Source organism: Heliconius melpomene, chromosome 7 (assembly GCF_056956725.1).
Source record: "Heliconius melpomene rosina isolate 202511_hmr_F chromosome 7, ASM5695672v1, whole genome shotgun sequence".
NCBI classification, from domain to species: Eukaryota; Metazoa; Arthropoda; class Insecta; order Lepidoptera; family Nymphalidae; genus Heliconius; species Heliconius melpomene.
The window spans coordinates 6,075,407-6,097,523 of record NC_140395.1 but is presented as its reverse complement, the minus strand read 5'-3'; the positions used below and the strand labels follow the sequence as shown (position 1 = coordinate 6,097,523).

The window sequence follows — 22,117 nt, the reverse complement described above, 5'->3', positions numbered from 1 at the left end:
GGTTTCGGTTAACGGTTTAATAGCGAAAAGCCTCGACCAACACCTTAAGAGCCTATCGCTTAGCTGTTGGATCAAGAACCGGATACAGAAGGCAGTATTACTTGAGACGGCACGTATTGTGCGGAGGTTCCTCTCTCTGGAGCCCTAGCCATCGATGGCTTGGACCCTTGTCCCGCCCTCGGAAGAGTGGATTTTTTAAATTTTTAAATGTATCTTTTTTTTTATAATAATTTATATTTAAAAATGTAAAATTGATTCGCTAATTTAATAAAAGTATATGCTGTAACTTCGCTATTGTACGAACGTAAAAGCTAGCTTTCAATAGTTATGGATTCGAATCCCATTTGGGGGAACGTTACAATTCTTTTTCAATAGAAATAAACGAACAAAAATAGTAATAACACTTATTAAATAAAAAATGTTAGCTACTTTATACAAATGTGAGTCATGTAGCGTGAGATCTGAATAACAATATTAATTGCATAACATTGAAGGTTGATAGTATGAACTCTCGATATTTGGGCAGGAAGCCAGTTTACGCTATATCTAAGTCGCTCTTTTAAAACAAGACATATTATTTTTACTTATACTTGTAAGATTAAAAATGAAAGCTTTATTCTATCTCACTCGTTCTTTATTACGATTTTACTTGCATTTTTTCTTGCAAGTTTCTTTTGCTTAAATTAAAATAAAAAGAGGAATATTTTTTTGATATGATATGAATAAGATCTTTATTTTATGGCGTAATTAAAGATTGGCCAATTTTCAATTTTTTGTTTTTTTTTTTATTTTTTTCTGTATGCTATTTTATTTCATGCTTTATACTGTACCTATCCCGCAAATAGCAGAGCATGCAAAGGGAATCTAGAGTTAAGACACTTCTTTCCCCACTTCCTGAACGCACACTTTCCTTCCTTCACTGAATCAAGGCATTGCGTGTTAATGGAACTAGAGTGAAGAAATTCAAATATTTATAAATAATAATTAATTACCCCGAGTGGGATCGAAATCACAACTGTCGCGATACAGGCCTCAATGTTTTTTTAAAATTAATAATATTATAGTCTCCCACAACATTAATATTACAATTAAACAAATGAACGGGGAAGAACCGGTCATAAAAAGTACCTCGTCGTTTAGCGTGCTGTTGACCTTTTCCTATAAATGTTGACGTGCTCTTCTGACTAATATTTTGTTTATCACAATATTTTTATTATAATAGAATATTTACTGCAATCGTAAATATTATATCACGCATCTGTAACCCGCATATAGCAGGGTAGGCAGAGAGGGCCCAGTGATAAGACTTAAGACATTCCGTTCCCCCACGGACTAATTTTAGATATTTGTCTTGTTAGTAGACCAATGAAATAATTCATTCTTCCGAGTAGTCTGAAGCCAGAAACGTTACGTTTACATCCTTTATCCTTTGTCATTCCTATTTCGCCACGACGGCCTATTTTTACGAATCCCAGCGTTTGGCTATTTAAGCAGAGAGTTTCGAACCAAAATGTTCAAGGCTGAGGCCTTCTTGGCGCAGCGACACAAGCATGTTACTGTAGACGTGACGGTTGTAGGTTCAATTCCCTCTCGTTCAAGGTAATTTAATATTTAATTTTTTTTTATTTCCTCCCTGTAGTAACGACGCAAAGCTCTTAGAGTTCTACCATTAACTTTATTTATTTACATAAGTAATGCTCAGAAAATTCAGCAGGGTGTAGGTAACGGAGTGTCTTACCACTAGGTTCCCGCTATACCTTGAAGCTATCCTTGGAATAATTGAATTATAATTCGTACAAGAGAAGTAAAATTATAATAATAGAAATAAATAAATAAATAATATATAAAACTAATTTTTATTTATATTCCAGTTCAGATATATGCAAATAATGAAAATGTTAAAAGCTTCTTCAAAAGTATATAACACCGATTGTTCAAATACTCAGTTATCATTACATATACCTACCTACATAATAAATCCGGATGTGCAAGAAAATACAAAAAATAATAATAAACCTACATCGTGTTTTTCTAAAAGACACAAGTTAAAAATAAACAATGACGATTATAGACCGGAATGATACGTCAAGTTTTATTCACTTCCACCTAGTAGTACCTACTAATGTTGATGAAAACAAAAAAGAAATGTAAAGGCGTTCCACACTATTATTTAGCAAAAATCTTTAAAATTTTTTTTTGGAGAACTTTAACACTAGGTTCCCTGTCTACCCCGCTACGCGAAAATTTGTTTGCAAAATTAACTCCTACTTTGGGGAATGATTTGAACCTACGAATTATTATCATCTCACTTCACTCTATATAAACAAAAGGCATTGCATGATTAAATATATAATGTTTCGGGATTGGGCCAAAACCAACGGAACTACACGAAGAGAACGGAGTGTGTAGACACTATATTTTTACCCTGTAATATGAGAGAGATAATGGGCGAGAAGCAAAAAACAATTAATACATATACACAACAAGCTATTCTTATCACTTCATGTGAATATGTCTTAACATTGCACATGAGTCAGTATCAGTAGAGACTAAAGACTAAGGATTCAGTGTGAAAATGGCATTGCTTGGGTTCAGACGTTTTATACTTCTATATATAGTTTATTTTCAACTAATTATAATTTCTTGTCAAGAATATTCTGTACGTGATGTCGCTATACAGGCCTTGAGACCTAAAGGGATAAGGGTGTCGATGCCCGGTGAGTGCTATATTTTTTTATTTAGAAAAATAAGTTTCAAATAACCTATATGGCATGACGTTGTCAGTTTATATTGTAAGTTCACAAATAAGCGGTTTTGAGCTTTATTTTAAGCGTATAAACAATATTTTCTGAATTCATTAAATAGATAGATAAATATATAGAATGATTATTTAATATGGTAATTCTTTGTAACCTTAATATAAGCTTTTATAGGACAATGGTAATTTAAAATGCAATTTCTCTAAAAATGAAGAACTCTTTCTTCATATTTACTATCAGCTCCATGTACATAATCCTAACTGACTTACGCCTTTACATTTCTTGGTATTCATATAGTTTCATGGTTTATTGAAATAGGCTGAGGCACTTGGCCTATATAAGGTGAATGTACCCACAACTTTGTTTAAGGGTTGGATCAGCCTCTGCATGTTTAGTATAATTAATTACTATACAAAATTATATCATATTTTTTCTTAACTTCACATTCATAACAATAGATTAAGTATAGGGAGTAAAGTGTAGATGCACTTCATTCCTCATTTTCCGCCCAAATTTCAAAACATTGCAAGATTTGGGCAGAAACTGAAGAACGTGTTGTGTGGCGCAACTTAACGCTGCGCTTTATAACAAAAAAATGCATATAATATATTAATTTTTACTTTTCCAGCCCAATCCAAGCAAACGCTATTCGTGTTTCAAGGAAACGTAAACCAAAAGATAAACGAAAATGACGTCGGCCGGATATCAGCGGAACTAATAGACCCAGTAAATGGTAGATGGTTGTATGAAGATCTAAATGTATCACTAAAAGTGGGTGATATCATTTATTACTATGTGACCGTCGTCAATAATGGCAAAGGCTATGTTTTGGACAACCAAAGTTTTACTGTTAAAGGTACTTCCTTTTTCTATATGTGTGTATTTGAGTATTTGTGCTTCGCGTTGTAATCCACATATACTTAGTAGGGAAAACAGAAGAAACCCAGTGTAAAATTCTTTTTCCGTATTCCGCTTATTTATCGAGATTTTGCTTGTTGACTGGCAGTAAACCCTTTGTCATCAGAGTAAGGAAAGACTATTTTCATTTCCTCATTCCCCTGAATGGGAATCGAACCCACAACGGACATGTATTCTCACAGAAGCTGTGTCGTTGCACTATAGTCTTTATTTTGCCGTATTATTTTCATTGTTTAGACATTTCAACTTATATCATATTAAATCTTATTATCTATATATAAAGAAACATTACAAGTGCTAGTAAATATTCTATTTAATAAAAGTATGTCCATTTTTAACGATTGTAATGATTTTTTTAATAACTAATGTCAATTAGAACAGAAGAGTAAAGAAACTTGTATCAAGTTATATATTTGTATCAATTTAACTTCGATTAAACGTTTATTATCCTTTTTGAGTGCGGTAAATAGCGCAAGGTAGGTTTCAAACACATGGTTAACATTTATTGACTAATCTACTTTAATTTTACGTAAACGGGGTTGTACCGTTGGTTTTAACATATTTTCCTTCCTATAGTTAAATTAGTCATTAATATCTTTTTAATTAGGTCTTAACTTACCTTACGCTCACGTGATACTCACATTTTAATTAATTTATTATATTTTTTTATTTTATTTTCATTCTTCCGTTCCACGTTTGAGTTCCGCTACTCAACACGACTCCAGAATTCGGCGGAAAGTGAAGAGGCAAGTCTTAGCACGAGGCTCCCTCTGTCTATTCTGCTACACATGCGATACAGCGTAAAAAAAAGTAATTAATAAACTTGTTAACAGCGTTAGAAAGTCCCGATAATAACGTGATGGGCGATTGTCTTCCAACCCTCACCAGCGTGAGGAACGGACAAGCATGCGCTGGTCAAATTATATTTGAGGATAACTTCGACAGCTTACGTGAGGATCTGTGGCAGATAGAGCAATATATTCCTGATGAACCCGTAAGTTTTTCTATTTATATTCTATGAGACCCCGAAATATAGCGGGGTGGTAGAGAGAGAATTAGGTTTCAAGACACTCCGCTTCCTACTTAATGCTAAAATAAACCGGAAACTATCATTCCAAATGTACCTTACCGTTGACCAAGTATATTATGATGTTATTAGAATAGTTTTAATTTTTTCCAGGATTTTCCCTTTGTTTCTTACCAACGTCCTCCAAAAGCGGAAATAATGACTGCTAAGGGCGGCTATCTGTACATAACACCAAAATTACTGCAAGATCTACCAGGATACACAAATTCTTCCGTTTATACAGACACACTCGATTTATTCAGCGGGTACGTAGGTTATAACATAGAAAACATTATACTAAATGATTTACTAACTTGTAGTTAAGCGAGGTCTATAATTAAAAAGTGCGCGAAGTGAACAGTTCATTCTATCGTCTTCATTTTCTCTTTACCAGTATGTATGAAGGCAAAAATGTATTTTTTGTTAGAGTGGAGAATCATTCACATGGAACCTGGAAACCTAGTGTTAAAACACTCCGTTCCCCACTTTCCGTCGAATAAGAGATTTAATTAAAATATTTTATTTTTTTTATTTTCAGTTGCACAGCAATTTCATCCAAATGCCGAGCGGATGCGTGGGGCGCAAGTATCTTACCACCGATAGTGAGTGGACGGCTGACGTCTAAAACATTTTCTTTCAAATATGGCATCGTTGAAGTCAGAGCTAAACTCCCGAAAGGGGATTGGCTATATCCGGGTAAATTATTAAATTATATTGAAATCCGTTTATTGGAACAAGTATCTCAAGGAATGTTTTAAGAGTATAAAGGAATAGACCGGTGCGTAGTGACTATTTATTACTAGTACAAAGGTTGTCACTCTACACACTTTCTTACTCTCTCTCTATTATTATTAATTCCGCGTCGCCTTATATACTACAGCGTACAAAGAATAAAAATTAAATGTCTGTTTAATTTTTATTCTTTGTTCGCTGTAGTATATAATGCAAAATGTCTATTTTGTACAAACTCTAAGCTACGTTTGTTACAAACATCAATGCCTAAAGGATATACCCTGCCAAAATGCGGGATATAGCGTGAAGGTGACAAAAATGTAGTATGTTACTATGAATATTTCATCCATACGAATCGCCTAATTTTTTTGCTTTTTTCCATCACTAGTTCTTACTTTTTATCACTTTTTCTTGTCACTGTGATAGTGAGTACCTACGCTTATCCGCATTCACTATCACACTATAAATAGTAGTAAAAAGTAGAACTAATAAGTTAATAGACTTATTTAAACTTAAACTACCGTCATTGAGAGAAATTACAACCCATTTTCACTTTTTCTGTAGATATATTATTGGAGCCACTAATGAAGAAGTACGGTACATTGAACTACGCTTCCGGTGTTCTACGTATCGCAGGAGCGAAAGGCAACGCTCAGTTAGTTTCTGGTGGCAATGAAGTCGGGAATAAGGTAAAAACTAATAAAATTATATATTTAATTATTAAATATTATTTAATATTTAATTATTTTTATTATTCTTTTTTTTTTTATTATTCTTTTATTATTAGTTAATAGAACGAATTTGGCGCCATAACTGAATCTGTACTGTGTGCTTTACCAAACACAAACACCATACGAGTTCGAGTTCACAGAGATTTTTTAAAAAAATAAATAAACAAAAAAATGATTAATAAAAGAAACAGCGAAAAAAGAAGTGACTGGGAAAGATAGCTTATTCCCATTAACATAATTTACATGTACATTTGATTCAATCTCTCAAAAACATATAAGACGACAATTATAGAAAAAAAAATGCACTTTTCTTTATACGGTACCCTAAAAAGGTTACATCCACTCGCTTATTTCTACAGGCTCGTTCATTGTTATTTTTCAATAAGGGAGTCTCATTTTTACTTGTTTATCTTTAATTGCAGCTTCTCTACGGTGGACCCATAATTAATTTGGAATGTCGAAAAACTTTACTCGGCAGTAAACTATCTAATATTGACTGGGGAAGTGACTACCACGTATATACTGCGAGATGGGAACCAGGTAACTGAAGATATGATAATACATTTTCATGATCAATGATTATCCCTTGAATGAGGACAGTCGTGGCTTAGGGCAAGCTTGTAATAGGTTGTGGGTTCGATTCCCACTTGAGGAAATTAAAATATTTAATATTTTCATTTCCCCTATATATTTTCTTTTTTTCTCAATTTTCATCTAACGGGAAATGCCACTCAAGACGCAATGCCTCCAGAATTCATTATGGGAACGGAATGTCTTAACTCTAGGTTCCCAGGTCCACGATGTAAACGTGATGGTGGGTTCGATGGCCGATTTATAGCTTATATTTAATTTATTCGACTTGTACACAAATTGTTTCTTTGAGTTCTCCTCCCTAAATAAGAAGAATGGAGAATTAAACAGTAAATAAATTTATACTTCTACATATATAAATAGTTCACTTAATTTCTTGTCATAACTAGTTTTAGTAATCATTTAGTTTATTTAGTGTTCTAGTAGTCCTTAGTAAAAGTAGTTTTTTTTTAAATAATTATTATTTTTCATTTCCCCATGAGTTTCGAAAATGCAACACAATGTCTCAAATTATGAATGTCAGTGGAGAATGTGTTGACACTAACTTGCATGTGAAGTATAAAGCTGAAGCTACTTTATTTCAGAAAGAATAACGCTGTCAGTGGATGGAGTAGAATGGGCGAGAATTGAACCTGCGGCCAGTGGGCTACAGGGTCGGTTCGCCCGAGCTTGCGAACTACCCCGCTCTGTGCTTGCTACTGGCACTAGCATGGCGCCTTTTGATGACTATGTAAGTGACAATCAAAAACAAAACATAAATAAATGTTTAAATTATGAAATATATGTATAAGTAAATTAAATATTTAATATTTTCATGTCTAAGCACTTGGTTCCGAGGTTCCCTCTGCCAACCTTGCTGGGCTGGGTTCAGCGTGAAGTTGTAAAAAAAACGTAATGGAATTCATTGTTGTTATTTGGTATGGTGGAAAAATATTTACTCGGTATAACTATACTAACTAGATGAATATCTAGAAGGTGTAGCTTCGTCATCATGAAATGAGGAGAGTATTGTTAAATTCTCTATCCTCACAACTCCGTTCCCCACTTTCCGACTAATCCGAGAGATTATTTAAACATATTTATTCCCCAAGTGGGAATGTAACCCTGAACCATAGCATTTACGGTCAGGTGCTGACCTACTGCGCTACGACAATGTAAGTACGTCTCCTTTTTTTCTCAATTACTAATGTTTTTCTAACTATTACTATTGAACAATACAGTTCTTCATATCACTGGCCGTATCTGCCGGGGGTATCGCAGAGTTCGATGATAATGTGGTCTCAGATGGCAGACCCAAGCCGTGGAGGAACAGAGAGAGGAAGGCCACCCTCAGGTTCTGGCAGGACCTGGATTCCTGGTACCCGACGTGGACACCCGATCTAGTCATCGATTATGTTAGAGTACGAGCGCTTTAGAGAGAGAGAGAGAGAGAGAGAGTATTGAGTTGTTTGTGACAGTCATATCCATGACTGACTGAGATTAGGTATTATTTAGATTTAAATATATTAAAATTGAATAGAAATTAAATATGTTTTATAAAACCAGTCAAATCTCGATGAAGTTTGTTTGTTAAACAAAAAGTAATGAAATCTCTTGGTAAAGCCAAGGCAAGTCTAAGGTTTCTTACTGCGAGTTTTTACTAATATAGTTAAGTTTTACGCAAATTGTCCGAGTACATATAAATAAAAATGTTTAAATCACAATAACTTTTATTAAACTCCTTTAATATTTTACAATATAATATATATTGAATTTTGTCTTAAAAAAAGGGTTTAGGGTTCCTTACCTCAGCGTGTGACGGTAAACCCGACACGCTATGCCATTATTATTTATAAATATCTTCATTTCTTCACTCTGGTAATAGCAAAGCAAAGCGCGGCGTTGAGTTCCGCCACTCGATACGCAATGCCTCGAAAATTCGGCGGTAAATGGGGAGAGAAGTGTTTTAACACTCCGTTCCTCTGCCTACCCTGATGTATACGAAATACATAAAGCTGAAAAAAATATATATTAAAGAACTAAGAAGGAACTAAGAACACATATTGATTGACTTCTAGATAAAGTTACAATCTTTTATAATAAAATATTCTTACAATGTTTATTATGTTGTATCTACAATCAATCTTTTGGTCAAGGATTTTCCTCTATAGCGATTAGGTGCTAATTCTCAGAATAAATATTTAAAATTATGTTTGAAAAATTTAAATGGAATAATTGAATACAATGTAAAAAATATATGTGTATATTTTTCAGATGTATAATAATAAAGTAATCCTATTAATTAAATAAAACACAATAATTATGAAATAGCATTTAATAAATAAGTAAAAGTGCCTATACTTTGGCTTAATTAATTAGTTAAATTTAATTAATTTGATGTTATTGTACAAAATCTATTTCATGAAACTAAAACATCTTACTTTTATTGCATTGAAATATGGTCGTTGCGCTTGCCAAAACCGCTATGTGTTTTTAGTCAAGTTTTCAGGAGAGACAAAAAACTATCTTATTTATTAAATAATAGCTTTATCAAAAAATTTTAAATGCAGTATGGTGACAAAATATATTATGTTTGAACTGAGATACACGCGACAATGATAAAATGTACCCTTCATCTGCAATTTTTTTTTTTAACCATTTTGATGCACATATCAGAATTGTCTTGTAACCACCATTTCTTACAAGTGAAAAATATGCACATATCAGTTTTGTAAAAGAACATAATCGGATTTATTTAATGTTATTATGAGGATAACAAAAATGTATTAAACTTAAAGCAAATATGTATACTGATGATTAGTAATGATAAACGTAAGGAATTGTGGTTTGGCGCTTTTTTACGTGAAAATGGTTAATCTGATAACGATAAAACAGTACGGTACGTTATATTAGTCCTATGGTTATTAATACTAATAATAATTAACAAAAAAATGTTTAATAGAAAACTTGAAGGGTTGTTAGAAAGTGGTTAGGAAAGGTTTATAGATAGACTAAGCCTTTAATGTTTATCCCTTAAATAACTAGGTAAATTTGAAGTAAATAAAAAGCGAATTCAATAAGTATTGCAATAAACTTTATCAAGATAACTAAAACTAAATTTAAGTAACACAGTCGCTTTCGTGCCACACATATACATGGGACGTATTTATCGTTACTACAGTACATCTCTTTGCCTCGAACTCGAATATGGATGACCAAGAAATAGCGCCGCGCGCAAACCCGTGCCAGAGCTTAATGCCTGAAATTAAGTTCAACTAAAAAGCTGTTAGGCGAGCTCTGTCTTCTTTGGTCATCCACAAGTCGAGTCGAAGAAGCGAAATCGAGTGGGTCAGATGACATCTCTCCTTTAGAGCTCCTGAGTTGTCACCTGTGCTAATGGGTCTGTTTTGGCACTCTTATTCAAACGGTATAGTCCCAGACTTGTGGAAGAGCGCTCTTATCCACCCGATCTCCAAGAAAGGCGATGGTTCCGATCCATCTAACTACAGGCCTATTGCCACCCTGGCTCTTGAAAGTGATGGAGAGCATTATCAATGGCCAGCTTTTGATTTAACTGGAGAATCACTGATTGATTAACGACAGTCAATATGGCTTCCGCCATGGTCGCTCAACCAGTGACCTTCTGGTTTACCTAATCCACCGGTAGGCTACGGCTATTGAAAGCAAGGAATAGGGTCTGGCAGTTAGTTTGGACATGGCGAAGGTCTTCGATCGCGTGTGGCATGAGGCGCTCCTTGCAATACTTCCATCCTATGGCTTTCCGAGAGTTTATGCAAGTGGATCGCTAGCTTTCTCACTGGGTGCAGCCTCAAGGTAACTGTTGACGGTTTTTGCTTGGAGTACATGCCCGTCAACGCTGTCCTCCAAGACTGTGTGCTGTCCCCTACGCTGTTTCTTCAGATTATCAATGACATGTTAGAGGATTCTAGAATGTGCGTTCTTCTTGTTTTGGTATGCTTTTTCTTTCTTTGTCTACCTCATATTCTTCTAGTGACAAATTTTCTTTGAATACGGTGCACATGTCAAATTAAAACTTTATCAGCCTCCAATTTAATGTAAATAGTTCTCTTTATTGTATCCTCCTCTTTTCTGGCTTCAGTGAAGAGGACGTTATCAAGTCGAGTGTATTTTTTTTATATTTGTTACCTCAGAACTTTTGACTGGTCTTTACTTTGATTTGGTCTATTTCTGACAATTTTATCCATGACAAAATCATATAAGTCTTAAATTTGCATTAAGTATGTGCGCAGCAAATGGAAGAATAACTCAATATCATGCTAACCGATTTCGATGATTCTTTTTTTATTGGAAAGGATACACTTCAAGGATAGTTTGATGAGAGTTTGGTTATGTTCTAATTATGGGATCCAGTGGAAGTCGGTTATTGTGTACTTCAAACATGTGTGTCGTGCACTTGCTCTGCAGTAATGATTAAACTTGAACTCTTGGCAATAAGCCTAAAACCATTCTCACAGGCTTCTTACAGAAGCTGACTTACAAGAAGGATTTCTTGGTTTACTTTCAGAAGATGATTCTGGTTTGGTGGCATACAATTGCTTAACCCATGTATTAAAAGTATCGTTAGTTAAGTGTCTTCTACAATTGTATTAAGTACACCTTTCCTATAACTCTCTGCTTCGTATTAAAGTCGCGCTTTTTTTATTGTTGTATATTTCATCAATATCCATGTCCTTGAAATTTTCTCCAGCTTGTTTATCTAGTATGAAGTGACCAGTTCCGAGTTCGGCTGACTTCCGGCTTACAAATTCTCCAGTAGCTTTATCTAGGTACAAATGAGTCGTATTTTCAACCAATACTATACCTGCTCGCTCTGAATCTGCTATTTCCATCGGTCAGTCGCTGAGATTTGAGCTCTGTCTCATTATATACCGATAAGGTAGAAGTGGAAGGGACATACTCAACCTGATACTCCAAAAGTTCTGTACCAAAAAAATCTGTAGCACAAGGCTCGAGTGACGGTTCCCCTTAATGTATTACATTACATAATGTAATAACATTCCGCATCGGATCATTGCTGCTGGGTCATGACTGCACATAACGAATTTGTCATTGCCAAAAATAAAAATGAAGTGCACATAACGATTTTGTTAAATCGACTTCCAGACGGAAATACTATATATTTGTTTTTGTAGGCTATGCAGAGTACTATTTTAATGCTATTTATCGAATAAAAAAAAAATCAAAAAAATACACATAACGGTTTTGGCAGGCGCACCGACGATATGTTCTTTACAGTATGTAACTAATGGAAGTAGAATTGAAATTGAAGAATATAAAACTAATATGAGTAAAAAGAATTTATTTAATATAATGGCAGCAGACAACCTCAAGAAGACAACGAGAATCCGCTGGATGCAAAGGGTGCAGGACCGGACGGAGTGGCGAGCATTAGGGGAGGCCTATGTCCAGCAATGGACTTTGAAAGGCTGATGGATCGATGGATGAATGGCAGCAGAAGGATGTATTAATCTGCAAATCTGTAATAAACGGAAATAATTATGAGAAAAGAGAAAAAGAAAAGAAAATTTAATATTATTTCAAGATGTAATCCTTACTCCATATTTTTGTTGTTATTATTTTAATAGGTTAATATTATTGTATCTTGCATTTATAGAGTAAGTAGAGGAAATCTTGTATTAAGACGCTCTATTCCTCACTTTTGTTTTAATTTTCGAGAAATTTAAAATAATTATTTTTTTCTAGTGGGATTCAAACCGTCAACTATCACGACTAACTAACATTTTTAATATTAGATATATGTAATAGATATATTGTACATGTATTACCTTATAACGCATAAACTCTAACGTAATCAATCCTAAGTGGGCTAGTATCGTCGAACCACGTTGAGAACCATTGGTCTTTTGCCTCCCAGAAATTAAGCATTGCTTTCGTCGCTTTATTCGACCACGGCTTGTTGGGTTCGTCGGTAAACTCGTGAATTCCACCCACTGATAGACCCAATGATATGTAAAACTGTAAATAATAGAAAATATATCAATAATAAAATAAAAAGTCGATTTCCATTCAATGAATTAGTTCATCTTCCAGTTCTAGTAATAAGACATATCGCGGCGATGAGTTTCGCCACTCAACACAATGTCTCGAAATGTGATCGGGAAGTTGTCAACAGAGGGAAGTTGTCTATCCTGCTGTGCGCGTGATACAGCATGATAAAAATAAACAAGACATTAGTTTAATTTTTTTTGTCTGTTTGTATGTTTGTGAACGCTATTCTCAAATAAGGCTTAACCAATAAAAAATTGAATTTAACATGTAGTGCGTGTTTCATTTCAATTAGTTCATAATAAGGTTATATCAACTTCAAGTAATATAATAAATTTTAACTGGCTGCTGTTTGTACATGTGAAAGATTTTTTAATGTAATAGAACTAAAAGCACTTTTTTTTGTGTTTTTGTCGAGCTAGATAGAAATATATTTCTTAAATACAACTTGCCATTTCATCAAAAGGTGCCATCGCAGTGCCTTTGAGCCACTGCGACGCCGCGTCTACGCCGTTTCTTTTAGCTTCTTCTGAGAAACCATCTCCCGGAGAGATTTCTCCGTAATTTTCTCCATCGACGTAGAGTGATATACTGTCTAAGGAAACATTTTAAATTATAAATATATGTAGTTTATAACTGTTTTATATTTTTGAAAATGGAGAACGGAGTGTCTTAGGGAACCTAGGACAGGCTTACCTTGCTGTGTTCGGGATACAGCGAGAAGCCAAATAAATATATACATCTATGCGATATTAAATTCGTTTCTTAGAGATACATTTCTTCATGATATTTATTATCTTATGCTCTCACCTGGTTTCCAAACAAGTGAGTAATTATGGTAAGTCTTGCTCCAATGATCGAACCCAACTTTTTCTTTGAAATACGTGGACCTAAAATAATATTCATATTACAATTCAACATGATATTTTTTCAGATATTTATCTAAGATGTTATTAAAATATTTTATATTTACAGTTATTAATCTATATATATACAATCGAAAGGTAACTCAATCATCACGGAATCTCAGAAACTACATGTGCTAGGAATCTCAAATTTTGTAAAGGAGTTATTTATAGGACGTAGGTGCTCGCTAAGACGGAAATTTGCAATATTCAACTTCTAAGGGGTTGTTTTTGGCGTTGTAAGTTTGTATGAAACTTCGTTACTACAAATGCTAGGAGTCTCAAATTTTGCATGGATGTCACTTATAGGACGTAGGTACTCATGGTAATTAACAAAAATTAATAATAACGTAGTTCACACAGGCGAAGTCGCGGGCGGGCCGCTAGTAGATTATAAAAAGAAAAGAATCGACAATCTTCTTTTACCTATAAGGCTCGCTCGCTGACAGAATGGGCCCAGCGTACAATTTCTTCGAATAATCAACATTGCCCTTCACAGTGGCGATACGTAATATGCCAGAGCCATAGTCTCTTGCCCCATATACATTGTCTCTAGGTTCAAGTTGAATTTCTGAAATTAATAAATGGTATTTCACTCGAGAGATTAAAATATTTAAGATTATCATTTCTTCGCTTTGGTAATAGGGCAAAGCGTTGAGTTTCGCCACTCAACACGCATGCCTCCAGAATTCGGAGGAAGTTGAGGGAACGGAAGTTTTAAATGAGAACAGAGTGTCTTTACACTAGCTTGCCAGATTCTCTCTGCCTATCCTGCAATGTGCGTGATACAGCGTAAAGCTAAAAAAGGCTGTTTTATAGAAAAATATGTCGAGATAATATTGATAATGCATTTTCTTATCTTGACACTATTTTCGAATCATTTAAAACGTAGAGACATACTCTATTCTCAATTTGCTTCTTTTTTTGATGATTTTTTTGATGTAAAAATTGTAAGTACAAATCGTCAAAAACGTATAAAACCTCTTGGGGACGAAAAGTCAAGATTCCAAGAAGCGTGGATTCGAGTCCCGCTGTATTCAAATATAAAAAATATTTTATTATTATTAAAGTAGAATAGTATTTTATTTTTTTTAAATATCTATCTTATAATGAACTTATTTTAAATTTAATTCTTAAAACAGTATTCTTATCCACGCCGGTATCATATCTTACCTGGTACAAGCCAGCTACCTAATGGCATTCTGGCTCCAACATCGATTCTACCATATTTAAAACTAAAACTTTTCTTTGTGGTTATTTTCGCAGTGATAATTGGAGGCAAGATGAGAGCTCCAAACGCTTCTCTATAACAATCAGTTGTACCAATTTGTCCTGTGCATCTGAAATATATGACAAGGTATTATAGAATGAATTACACAGATTGCCGGTAACATATAGAAAAATAAATAAAAGAAAAATATTTTAGAAAGATGAATTTTAGTAGGTAAAATTCTTAACAGGGTAGGCAGAAGGAAGTATTTTTAATAAATCATCATAAATAATCGTAGATTGAGAGAATCTAAGATATTTTGTTAAAATTTACACTGTTTACTAAAAAAAATAATATTATATATTGGATTTTAGAGAATGGAAATTGTGAACTCTGGAGCTTTCACATTTTTACATTATTTCTCATTGTTACATCTTTCCTATTGATCGTAGCGTGATATAATTCAACCTATTGCAAACTGTCCAACACAAAAAAAAATCGGACTAGTAGTTCTTGAGATAAGCCCGTTAAAACAAATACACTTTTCAGCTTTGTAATATTAAGCATAGATATGTTTATTTTTTCAAGTATAAGAATCGAAACTGCAACCTGGCTTGACAATTGAAACAAATAAATGGCAAAGGCTTTTAAATTACATAAAAAATTACTTTGAAACAATATTGTATGAAATGAATGCACGAATGCATTCCAAATCATATCTATACAACAATTCATAAATTCACACCGCATGCCACAAATATAATCGCTAATTAAACGAGTTACACAAGCTTGTATAGCACTTACAAGCAATACCACGTCGTTAAGATATTAGTTTTTAGTGGGTACACGTCAAAAGTAGAGAAAATAATGTTAAAAAATCAATAGATTTTAAAATTATTCTTTTCTTAGCGTCACGCAAACAACAAAGCAGGCGTGTTGAGTAGTGGAGCTCAACCCCGCGATTTACGTCGACACCAGCGCGAAGAAATGAAAATATTAATTACCCTGAATCGGGATCGAACCCATAACCGTTGGCATACAGTCACACACTTGACGGTTAAAAAGACTCTTACAAATATTTCTCTTTTATTAAATTTTAAGTACCTTGCAGTGAGATCTAGTGATTGACGAACGTAGCCTTCCCCATATTTAGACTCCAACGTTACAGGCTGTATGCTCAGACTTCCACTTCTCACACGGATGTTCTTGTCATATAAATATACGTTGAAAGGATAGTCCTTAAAATAAAAAATACATACCTATATATAAAAAAGATTTTATAATATTTTGTATTTAGCGTTAATGGCAGAGAGAATCTAGTTATAACATCACAAAATTCTATTGTCTCTTTATTCTATTACTTCACTAAGTGTGACATGACCCCACATGAAAAAGTGAAACTGTATTTGGTATATACAAATTCCCCAAAGTGGAAATTGAACCAATAACCATTATATATACCATAGCGTCCACTATGATTATTTATCTCATGTATATAATGGCACGCTTTACCTTATTACCAGAGAGAAGAAATAAAAATATCTCATTTCCCGAGTTTAGTGAATGCGTTTATGGCCATAAATTATAAAATTTAAACAATTGAACATTATTTTATATAATAGACATACTAATTTTCTTAATAGGCCCATGCCAGACATATTTAATTTCCTTATATGCCCACTTACCGGTTCTCCCGGAAACTTTATTTCAGGTGTCCATATTTTTCCTTTCTCGATAGTCGATTCAAAATTGTCTTCGAATAGCAGTTGACCCTTACATACAAATCCTGGCACAGATACTTTAGAGAGTGATATCTCACATGGGTACTCTTCTGGCTCTTGATTATTGGAAGGAGGATTTGAAGAGCTTGGAGGAGGTGGTGGAGGCGTGGACTGAGGTTGAGGTGCTTGAGGCAACGCTGATCCATCTGATGATATTGGGTTACCACTTTCATCTACATATCCTATAATTTGGACAAAATTGTAATTTATATATTTCAGCATGAAGTGAATAAATTAAGCATTTAGAGTTTTTTGGCACTATTAAAATTCATCAAGATAAAGTAATTTTTTGAGTATAAAATATAAATCTGTAGATGGTAACAAACAAAACAAAGTTTATTATTATTATTTACCTGGAACTGTCCATTCACCATTATCCTGCCTATAGCCCAGGCCATCTTTTAAGACATACGTCCAAAAGTAAATTTTATCGCCAATCTTTAATTTGGCATCTCTATCTCTAAAAATCCATAAACCGTTTTTGGCTTTCGTAATGTCTCTAGACCAGTGCCCCGCTTCCAAACCTTCCATCTCTTCGTTGAGCTTCCCGTGGAAGGCGAAAAGTGAGTAGCCATCATCTGTTTAGTTGAAAAAATGAAAGAATAATTTAAAATATATCTCGACTAGGTATCGAAGTTTGAATTATCTAGTATAATCAGATAAATTTATTATAAATTAAAATAAAATTTAAACTAATAGACATCATCAATAAATGAGATAATGTCTACAGACAGTGACTAATGATGATAATAATGATGAAAAACAAATATTGCATCGTCAATAATTACCTATACTTTACTCTGAAGCTTGTAACGTATTAGGACTTCCCCCAGTTTTTAATAAATAATACTAGCTCTGAGAATGAATTAATTACATTTTTTTTTTCTAATTATGTTTATATAATGAATATGTAAAATATTTCTAATATGACTATTAATGGTTTAATAGTAATTAAAATATTATATATAATAAAAAATAATCAGAAGGTATCTAATAATAAATAAAGAGAACAAATTTAGGGTTTTTCTAAATATTTACCTTATTACGCACACGCCTATTTATTTATATCCAAAGTTATATTATTGTAATACCTAGTCATAATATAGTCGAATAACAAATACATATTTTCAGAACAAACAATGTGCGTACGGTTATCCACAAAATTAGCCATTAGGTACCTACAATAATAGGATATAATATTCATAATGTCTTAACTTCTAATGTCACAAATTAAATAAAAAATATAATTATTTTTACTATGATACATTCACAGTTTGTCATAAACTTTAGATCCAAGAACCTCCAGAAAATAATGAAGTCTATCAAAACAGCAATAATAAATATTATTTAGTAATTTTGAACAAATTTACTTTATAATTTGTGGTTTCTTATAAGCACATTAAATATTAATTAATGAAAGCGAATAATTCAAATATTTTAACGTTAATTGAACTATAACTGCTAATCGACAATGTTAAATTGGCCATCCACTCAATAGTTCAATTCTCACCTAGGAAAACGATTATATATGAATTATTTACGTTTTACTACTATAGTAACACAAATATCCTTGTTATAATGAGAGCTAGATGACAAAATGACTATTTGTTAACCACATCAATAAGATCTTTGATATTATAGAAAATCCTAATAAATTATAACCAACAGTCAGGCATTGAGCTCTACTACTCAACACAAAATTACCCAATTCGGGCAGAAAGCGGAGAATGGAGTGTCTTGACACTATTTTTTCTGTTTAACACCAACCCCCCCCTTTACGGAATAAAGCGCTTAACTGAAAAAATACGGTAAATATTATAAAAACTATATTATTATTATTACATAATTATCTATGATCCATTTCCCAAATCAAGGCCAGTCGTTAACCAATGTAACGTGAAAAGTTGTTGGTTCGATTCCCTAGTAAACTATTTAGCTCCCTAGTGTACGGGTTATTTGACGGTAAGTCATCACCGCTGCCCACTACCCCAAGTAATATAAGAGGAGTTAGAGTAAAGGGGAGGAGACGCTGTGAAAGGAAACATCTCTACTCAAAACCAAAGAGATCCCTAATGATCTGAAGAGGCTGAGCCTCCCTATACAGGTTTTTTGGACTTTTATTATAAAAAAATATAATATGAGTGAATTTTCAATCATTGTAATACGATAACCTATTCAATTATTTTTAATTTGTTATCGTAAACTATAATAAAACAGAACACCGAGTTATATCAGTTTTTATCGTGGCCATATTAAAGGTTAAATAACACAGATAATTCATACAAATGTTATTAGATATTATTTCTATGTTTGATTTTAAATCTGTTTCTGTATACAATGTTTAAACTATGTTTTTTTTTTACTTAACGCTCATAGCAGGGTAAGAAAACCCGGGAAGCGGGTAAAGACCATTAAAATACTTCCGTTTCGCACTTTCTGAAGGCATTGCGTGAGTATTGCCTTAACAGAGCGAAGAAAATGAAAATATTAAATACTTTTGACTGGCACAGTTTTTATAAGAAAAAAAAATTGTGGAATTTAAACATGCTTTACATATATGTTTTGCTAGCTATTGTAAAGACATAGTCTCCTTCTTTACTTACCACGTACAACTAGGTCTATATGTCTTTTTTGCCATTATAAACTTAAACCACTCTCTCTCACTATTCCCCCAATTAAAGATTGAACCGACAACCACGACCATTACAATCAGATTATACTCGCTAGTGCAAAATAGTGACTAATTAGAGTATAAGGTCAAATCGATTGAAAATATTGACTTTTTTTTAGTTTTAGTCAAATAAAGTTAGTCGAACTCGAACAGATTTTAACGTTAATTTAAGAGGTACAAAAAATGGACGATCAAGGTCGAATACCAGTTATATTTCTTTTGCGTATTCATTGTCTATATGGACATATTATAGTTTCATCGTATAAATTTGGACAAAATCGTTTCCTTAAGATAGATAGATAGATAGAAAAACTTTATGGCACACCAAGCTGTTACAGAGGAAAATAAATGAAAATAAAATAATAATAAAAAAAAAATCTTTATACTATTAAGTCACCAGGCTATCATTCGATCATATCAGGTCGATATCATTAAAATAAAAAAAAAACTGTCAAGTATGAGTTCAACTCGAGCACTTAAGGGTTCCTATCCTTTTATTAATTGTTAACGGGGAAGTACAATTTTCGTTTAAAATGAACTACAAGTATTCATTTGTAAGTCTTTTTTTAATATGTGATATATCAACAAATTACCTTTTGAATGAACTATATTTTCACTTCTTACTAAATTCTACGTCAATTCAAACGTCTACGTTAACACTTACTCATTTAGTAGAATTTAATAAAGTAAGCAAAATAAATTAATAATTACTATTCTTTGGTTTTTATTATCCTCTAAATTCTTACCATACATAAGAAAACAACTTACTAAAACATGAAAAAAGAACTTTACAACATATATTTTTATGAACTATTTTTATTACATTCTAATTTAAATCTCTATTCAAATGATTTTATAGCCTATTAATATAAGAAATCTGAATAAAAATATATAGTCCATACCGGGCACTGTCACTTTGAGTCCTTTTGGATAGATTGCTTCTAATTTAGCCGGTGGCACTTCATAGCACAGTGTACTAGCACTTAGAAATCCAAAAATCGCCAAAATATATATAATTTTACACATTTTAATTTATTTACATATAAAATGTAAAGAATATATATATCATCGTTATTTCCAGTCCGCTTCTCACTATTAAGACATGAAGACTAACCGCTTTGATTGATACCGGATCTTAAATAAGTTTTGCAAAAGGTCGTCGTGGATTAGTTATTACGTCTCTAACTTAATATTATTGTTATGTGTTCAAATACCTTTTTTAGCTTCACACTGTAGTGTTAAAACACTCCTTTCTGGTTAAAATGATTGATTCATTGATTTCTCGATATATGGCGTTTCGAGCGTGCCAGTTGAGCACAATTCATTACGCCAATGTCACGTTGTATGGAAAACACACGAAGGAAATTGACCGGTCTGGTTAAAATGTCTCCAGGGTTATCGCGGGCCAGTGGCATAAGGGTGTGACTGTAAACACGAAGGTTGTGTGTTGCATACATACGAGGGAATAAAATATTTAATATATTAATTTTCTTTGCTCTGGTAACGAGGCTGAGGTGAGTTTCGCCACTCAACACTCAATGGCTCCAGAATTTGACAGAAAAGTGAGGAACGGAAGTGTCTAAAAGAGAGTGCCTTAACACTAGGTTCTCAGATTCCCTCTACCTACCCCGCTAAGTGCGGTAAACAGCGTAAAGTAAAAAAAAATGTGATTTAAAATCTAATAATGTTCTGAATACTTCATTTTAGCCAGTTTGATCATCTATATATATAAAATCGAAAGGTCACTCACTCATCACGAAATCTCAGAAACTACATGTGCTAGGAATCTCAAATTTTGCATAGGAGTTACTTATAGGACGTAGGTGCTCGCTAAGACGGGAATTTGCAATATTCGACTTCTAAAGGGTTGTTTTTGGGGTTGAAAGTTTGTATGAAACTTCGTCACTACAAATGCTAGGTGTCTCAAATTTTGCATGGACGTCACTTATAGGACGTAGGTACTCATGGAGACAGAAATTAATAATAAAGTAGTTCACGCAGGCGAAGCCGCGAGCGGGCCGCTAGTATATAATATTTTCTATGCAAACATTTTATTTTTACAATTATTTCTTCAATAAGAATAATTCCATAGTGTTTTAAAACATCGATCAATACCCATGTCCATAAATTAGGATTTTAATATTGAAAAAATGCGTAATTGTATTTTTAGTATCACCACAAAAAATCAAACGTCAGTCATACAGTCTGTTTATATTTTTTTGTTTGTAATTTAATTGATCTATATATATATGACTGTATTTTTATAGGTATTGTATTTAATATTAATAGCTTTAAAATTGTTCTCTAACAGGTCCTTTTTGCATTTTATTCTAGTAATTTTAGTAAATATGCTAGTTATGTAATTACATCAATATCAAAAAGAAGGAAAAAAAAGAATAAAAAATAAAGAATATAGTGTAGAAAAGTATAGTAAAAACAATTTAATATTTTCTATTATAAAATTATAAGCATAAAACTAACGTCATTTCTCGGCTTAATATGAAATATTAGAATGAAAGTGTTACAATAAATTGTACAGATAAGCTGGTCTATATTATTTATACTGTTTCCTATAATGCTGTGTTCAATAGAGGAGTTTGATAAAAAAATGATTTTGAATTTTAGTAGGTAAAATGGTTTATTTATAAATACTAATGATAACCATTACGCAGCGTAAAGTTATCCAGATAGGCACAGGTACTCTGTTCAACCAGTGCATTTTGTCA

The 22,117-nt window shown here is 33.0% G+C and overlaps 2 protein-coding genes across 2 annotated transcripts; one reads left to right on the top strand and one right to left on the bottom strand.

Moving 5' to 3' along the window:
* Positions 1–2,556: 2,556 nt before the first annotated feature.
* LOC146537515 (beta-1,3-glucan-binding protein-like) lies at positions 2,557–8,500 on the top strand. Its single transcript, XM_085188842.1, has 9 exons — positions 2,557–2,717; positions 3,388–3,615; positions 4,511–4,671; positions 4,858–5,009; positions 5,282–5,439; positions 6,040–6,164; positions 6,629–6,746; positions 7,382–7,527; positions 8,018–8,500. Exons 1-9 carry the CDS (start codon positions 2,576–2,578, stop codon positions 8,210–8,212), a joined length of 1,425 nt encoding a protein of 474 aa, XP_085044968.1. The 5' UTR covers positions 2,557–2,575; the 3' UTR covers positions 8,213–8,500.
* Positions 8,501–12,044: 3,544 nt separating this feature from the next.
* LOC146537514 (beta-1,3-glucan-binding protein 1-like) lies at positions 12,045–20,511 on the bottom strand. The gene is made up of 10 exons (XM_085188840.1): positions 20,294–20,511; positions 17,074–17,298; positions 16,625–16,902; positions 16,044–16,177; positions 14,903–15,069; positions 14,156–14,300; positions 13,635–13,714; positions 13,277–13,419; positions 12,605–12,794; positions 12,045–12,295 (listed from the first exon to the last, which is right to left on the bottom strand). Exons 1-9 carry the CDS (start codon positions 20,415–20,417, stop codon positions 12,606–12,608), a joined length of 1,485 nt encoding a protein of 494 aa, XP_085044966.1. The 5' UTR covers positions 20,418–20,511; the 3' UTR covers positions 12,045–12,295; position 12,605.
* Between the last annotated feature and the right edge of the window lie 1,606 nt (positions 20,512–22,117).